Here is a 7,120-nt window from a genome sequence, read left to right on the forward strand (position 1 = left end):
TAATCATATACATTTTATTATAATCGCCATATGACTTGTCTTTATCTCTACTGATAATCATTGAATTAAATTTCCTTTCTTTTTTGTAATTGATCGTATACGACGTGATGATCAATCTTGTTTAAGAAGAAGGGGGACACCATTGAGATGAATACAAATAGATTCCGCCTCCTGCCCTATCAGGTTTCAGTGATTGACGTCGTTGCTATAGTAATAGATTTTCACAAGCATTGTGTGAATAACGATATATCCACAGGGTCGTTTGATTCAGCCAATCAGCGATTAGGTACACAGACTACAGTGCCAATATGATCGCGTGAAATAATAATAATAAAGTTGAAGAGTTTAGTAATTCTATATATCTTTTTCTTGTCATTACAGTTTTCCGACCTGATACTGGTGCCGTAAGACCATTCCCAAATCACGTCACAATGTTGCACGACCAGACAAGTGTTGGATCACCAAGTTCCAGTGCGGCCATGCTGCCTTCCTTTGGATTTACTCAGGAACAAGTAGCGTGTGTTTGTGAAGTTTTACAACAAGGAGGTAACATAGACAGATTGGCCCGGTTCTTGTGGTCATTACCGGCATGTGAACACTTACATAAAAATGAAAGTGTGCTGAAAGCAAAATGTGTTGTCGCTTTTCACAGAGGTAATTTTAAGGAACTTTACAAAATTATGGAGAATAACCAATTCAGTCCTCATAATCATCCGAAACTTCAGGCACTTTGGTTGAAAGCCCATTACATTGAAGCAGAGAAACTTCGTGGACGGCCCCTGGGTGCCGTGGGAAAATACAGGATCCGAAGAAAATTTCCACTACCCAGAACGATTTGGGATGGTGAGGAGACAAGTTATTGTTTCCGAGAGAAATCCAGGACACATTTAAGAGAGTGGTACACCCACAATCCATACCCTTCCCCACGGGAAAAACGTGAACTGTCCGAGGTTACTGGGCTTACAACTACACAAGTTAGTAACTGGTTTAAAAACAGGCGACAACGAGACAGAGCTGCAGATGGAAAGGACAGGTTAGTTACATCGCTATTAAAATATTCAAAATTTGAAACATTCCTAACTCCATTGAAATCATAACAATCCATCTACTAAAGTTGATAAGGGTCATTTCTCTTCACACTAAAAAAATATGTTAACTTGACTAAAAATATAGATCTGAATTTGATAATTTTGGGGGTTTTTTTTTACACTTCTGTCATAGTAAAATATAAGATAAAATATATATGTTAAGATTTTTAAAACACATCCGAATCTTTATTAGATCTGCCAGTTCCACTTTAATATTTGTACTTTAGAAGTTGGGTGCAATGTTGCAAATCATTTTCAACTTTACTTTTTTTACTATTTTCATATCCTGAAATAAATGGCATCCGCTTTAGATTTGTTATTTTTGTTTACATTTCAATTTATTCCACACGATATTATCTCTTTGTATTCTAGAGTGGAAATTAATTTTTTGTCGAAGGAAGTCATAGATGCGACACGAACATCAATAAAGCTAGAAAAACTCTTTAAAACGAAAAAAGTTAATTGAAATTTGATATCGAATTTCTGTTTCTAGCAATTTATAGATTTAAATAATTTTTTAGGCCAAGAATTATGATTAAATTTAAATCACGAAAGTCATTTGAAATTTCAAAAAAAAATATTTTCCATAACGATAGGGTTTTAATGCCATGTTACACTCGTAAATTCAAAGGTTTTAAAATACCAGCTTATCTGTGTGCTATATAATTCCTTCAAAGATATTTCGTCTACTAGAAAATAAAAACGAAAACTAGGTCACGTATATTTTGAAATTTGATACCCCAGAAAATCTTTTAAGAATCAGCCACGTGTGTTTAAGATTTGGACTGGGTAGAAAACAAGAGATTTTTACTGTTCTCATAATTCCCATAAACTGCTCTTAATATACTATTTGTGAATACCGTTCATATTTTTTATGGCTTTATAATGATAATTCTCAAGCGAAACCAGCTATTTACAATGTAAAGGATTTGAGCTCATAAAATTTGTTACATTCTCTCTCTCTCTTTTCATACATGGCTACATTTTGTTTAAAGATAAGTGTAATGCCTTCATTTTTTTCTAATTTCGAGTTGTCATGAAATACACCTCATTATTTCAGAAGAAAATTGTATGTTTCAATAACTTTCATTGCTACACTGCATCAGTTAAGAGTTTTAGTATTATTACATTGTGATATATGACGGTACTTTTCTTTGAATTTGCACTAGTTTTAACCCATAATTTGTCATTTTTTATTTTTTCAAAAAATTACAAAACATATTAAGTTTACTAAATTCAAATTGATATTAAATTAATAAATTAAGACCCAATTTAATTTGAATTTAATAATTTAATTAGATTTGCAGGAACATATATATTAATTGGTGTCCTATTAATTACATAATAGTTCCTGGAACTCTTGATAATATCATATAAATAAATCAAATGGAATTTCCGACGTGCTAAGCAGGAGGTCAATGGGCTGGTAAAATCACGGTTAAAACTACGAATGGAATTAATTTGTGAGGCTGTTTCACGTAATACGACATCCTCTCGTTAAGTAAGATTAATTAAGCCCAGGTTTAAGACATTGTTAATTAATTAAGAGGTGATTTAATCAATCCAAACACCTTAAGTTGATCAGCGAGAAAGTCAACAATGACCTGACAATATGAAAATATTTACATTCTTACAGTGAAGTGGTTTTAATTAAAAGTTTGTGTCTTTCCAATTTGTCAAGTAATGTGGGTTTTAAGAACATTTAGGTTTTCTGAATTCAATTAAATGACATATTCCAATATCTGAAATCTTGTTATAATTTTTAGATAGTATTTAAATTGTGCAATATATCAGAATGGTTGTCACCTAATATTCCATGCTGTATTTGAAATATTGGCAAAATACACGGAATTAGGGAACTTTATTCAGTACAAACTTGAGAAATATTGAAAAGGGACCAAAGAAATATTTTCATCAGACAATTTGTACATGTATATGTATTGATGTGGTATTATTCTGAAACTTGGAGAAATTAACACAAATTTGCGAGAAAATCACACATAATGCACCAAGAATGTTCTAATTGATGCGATTTTGAACTTATATATGAAATAGTCTGATATTTGAAATTCGAGTTATCTGATCTGACCATTAACGACCTAATATAGGTCAAACAGTTTGAACAAATTGTCGTTCAGCTAATCAGGGACAATGTTGCTCTATCACGAACTCACTACAAATATTAAAGGCAATGTAAATTGGACTTTTTATATCAAGGCAAAACGATTTCACGAATTAAGATTTCTCAAACGATTTTTAAAAGAAATTCCATACTTAAGTTCTGATTTCGATTATAGTTTGTAATGTCAAGTTGTTTTGATCACATGATATAGCAATCCATCAAACCAAAAGACGTCTTTTTAAATTTTATTCTTTTCCATTAAGAAATCGAATATGTTCGACCTTGGCAGCAGTATTAAGCTCACGTGTAATAATTCAATAGCATAAAAATGATACATTTTTAAATATTGTTATTTAAGGGAAAAGGAAAATGGTACTTTTTCATTCAGATTAATAAAACATATACAATGTATGGGACGTTTCCCCTGTAATTTTGTGAGATGGTATCTCTTCATGAAACCTTTTCCAATCTTGGACCACTTTAATCGTTCAAAGATGATAATATATATGAAATATATATTTCTTAAAATTTAAAAGGAATTTTTGTTTTACCATCATGTATAGAACTTTTGATGACCAAAATTATTTCTTTTCTCTGAATTATGAATTAGCTTTTCACGTTACATGACCTCTTGCTGTATCTTTGGATTTGATAGTTCCATGTCAAACTGTTCTAGCGAGTCTTTCATATAAATCATGAACTTGAAACAAATTTGAAAGAAAATAATAAAAGAATCCATCATTCACATTAATCTATTGCGGAGATTCTGTATCAAAAATGATGGATGGGGTATACAATATAGACTTTAATAGATTGTATTTTTAGAACTCTTCATTTTGGAAGGTAAAAAAGTTCTATTCGCATGTCATAATTTCATTGTTGTGTTTTTCTTTGAAAGTTGCAGCTCAATGTCACGTGAGAAAAACAAAGCGTTTTGAATCCAATTTATGCTCATTTTCTACGCACGCTCTTTTACTATTTTTGCATTTGTTTGCGTGGAATATGTCTCGTGATTGATAAAATTTGTTTATCTCCTTTGTAAGACAGTTTCGTTGAACATCTTTAAGCAATTGCGTTTTGTCAATTCTGCCAAATTTTTCTTTAATATATCATTTAATTTCGAAAACGACAAAGGGGTTGGGCAACAGACATTATATATCCTGATGGCAATTAGCAACAAATTTAGTGCTTAGGTAGTGAGATACAATTTGTCAATCGAATTTTCTAAGAAACAATTCCAATTTCAAATCAGTAGAAACACACCTGTGCATCAAAATAAGAATTTATATTTAGAACTCTATACCAATAAAGATAAAAATATATCAGTAAGATGTAGTTGGTTTTCTTGATCTGACTCTTATCTGTTTTCCTTTGTTCATATTATTAATAACACGAGAGTTTAGTGCAGATAGATAAATAAACTTGAGCGATTTATAAATTGACAGGTTTGCTTAACTTCTTAAGTAGGATTTGAATATAGGCAATTAGTTTATTCTTTATTGGGAAATCCTTGCAAATAAGACCTTACATCAACAAACAAAGTAGAGATCGCAAGTTAGACGAAGTGGAAGTTGAAGACTATCTGCTCGATTATTAGGACGATTCATTTCTGTTGAATACAACCTAAATTTGTATTAAGAGTGAAGAAATTCCTAAAAACTCCTATGTAAAGCACTGGCCAAGGTCACAAATAAAGAGATCTGCTAAATTTGATTTAGACCGAAATAATGTACAACTTTTTTGTTACTGTAGTACTACAGACTAAAACTATAATCATTTAACGGAAAGAGTTATTTTTCAATTTTAATTTCTTTGGTTTATTTTCAGGGATTCAAGAGACCCTAATGGTATGAATAAACTTCCCGATTCACCACCAGACGGCAATATCAAAGAAGAAATGAGCCCAGATTCAATCCATGGACAGACGAAACTTGATGCCTCCTCTCCTAGTGCTGTGTATACCAATTTAGAGAAAGCCTCTGCCCTCCCCACGTCAGGATACAATATGTTACAGGCGGGACACCATCCTATTGTGAGTGGTGGAGGATTGGGGTTAAACGGACATTCTGCTGACGTGAGCCACATGTTAGCCGAATATCAACCTTTATGATTTGTGTAGTTTAAAAACTGTGGATTAAACCAAAGGAAAATAATAATCTAAAAAAACTGTGTATTGGTGCTCCTTGACTTACGACATTTTGTCCCTAAACGTTTGTCGTCTGTTAAAATCCAATATGGATGACATGTCTGCCATGACAGTTTATGGTTTTCAGAGATATAATAAAATAATGTGCTTATATTATAATAAAAATATATAAGAATATTTGTGATGGATATAAGTGTATTTAGAAAGGAGAGGGCAGAGAAATATACTGAATTGTGAACATTACACCAGTGTAAAATATAGACAAGAGTATATTAAAGATAGCATTATCAAAATATAGCATAAGAATACAACATTGCAGCAAATATTAAGTATATGGAATATATGCGTTCCTTCGTATGTGAAAAATCCAACAAATTGAAATTCCAAATTGCAAATAATAAACCATCCATGTCAAAAGATTTCTCGATGAAACTACCAATTACTTATAAAATGAAGCATAATTATAAAGACATAATGCATAAAATAATAATGTTTGAAATAGATTTTCCATATGAAATAATGATAATGTGTGAATATTCTAGAATTATAAATTCGTTTCAAACGATTTACAGATTTTGTCTTTTTCAAACCATTACTAGTAAATTTTGTTACATGTTGTGTCCTACTGTTGACATTTATCTGTTTTTTGTACAGAATCTGTAAATTTATATAGCTATGACATTTGAAATTTTATATACTAATTCAAATTAGCAATTTTTCCATAAATTAATTTATGTCATTGTCGCCGTTAGCTTATCCAAAATCTTTTAGATATTTTGCTACATTATAGTTTTTTTAAGTCAAAGTTATCATTTTTTGACATTGACCTTCGTGAATAAAGCATAATAGCATCATTATTATAAATTATCATTATTATTATAGCATAATATTACTTGTTTGTTATATGAATTTTATTTGCCACTTCATAATGAGATTATTTTCATTATTAATTATTGCCATAATGCTGTATGCACATTTCTTTATTGCTTTACGGAGTCAAAACCGTCTTCAGAATTCATATAATTTCCTTATATTAACTATTAATGGAAGAAATACTTCAACAAAATTTGTAATCCTTGGGGTTTTGACGCCGACATCATGAAATTGCAGATTAGTTATGTTTCATCCTTCTTTATTTTTGCCTCAATTTGTTCCATATCATGTTAAATACCAATCTTTTGAATGATTGCATCTCATGTTTCAACCAATAATAACATTAAAAATGTCGACATTAGACTAAAATATGAAATTAAAAGTGTTTGTATTTGTTCCTTCCTAAATCGATATTCCCAGTTATTAAGAATTCCAAAACAAACAGTGGGATATTGAGGATAGGAAACCTGAGAAGAGCTGATGTGTATAGATATTAAAATATGGATTAAGTCGGCCATTATACTAATCTTACACTGTGTATGAACCAGTAGCGGGATTTATCATATTATATCAACACGATTAGTAATTTGATAGTACCACTTAAGTATTTCTTCCTCGCTATATTCATTTGTCGATTTTTCGGTCACCTTGAATGATATTCATGACCCAGCATACCTTAAATTATTTCTATAAAGCAATTGGTTGAAAAGTATGATATTCAAGACCGAGCATATATTATTTCTGGTATTTCAGTTGATGAAAAAAGTATATCGCCTGAAATAGATAAGGCCTTAAAATTGCCTTGTCCCAATATCAGCTATCTATGTTGCTAATTAGAATTAAGATCTTACGTGAGATTCCCATGCAACCAAACAAAAACGTTAAATGGCA

At 31.0% G+C, this 7,120-nt stretch overlaps 1 protein-coding gene across 1 annotated transcript; it reads left to right on the forward strand.

The window, feature by feature from the left end:
* Window positions 1-479: 479 nt before the first annotated feature.
* Window positions 480-1,097, forward strand: LOTGIDRAFT_129577 (hypothetical protein; the record flags this gene model as incomplete). The annotated part of the gene is made up of 1 exon (XM_009064883.1): window positions 480-1,097. One exon carries the CDS (start codon window positions 480-482, stop codon window positions 1,095-1,097), a length of 618 nt encoding a protein of 205 aa, XP_009063131.1.
* Window positions 1,098-7,120: the final 6,023 nt, after the last annotated feature.

The sequence above is a fragment of the Lottia gigantea genome (genome assembly GCF_000327385.1).
Source record: "Lottia gigantea unplaced genomic scaffold LOTGIsca_66, whole genome shotgun sequence".
Taxonomy (NCBI): Eukaryota; Metazoa; Mollusca; class Gastropoda; family Lottiidae; genus Lottia; species Lottia gigantea.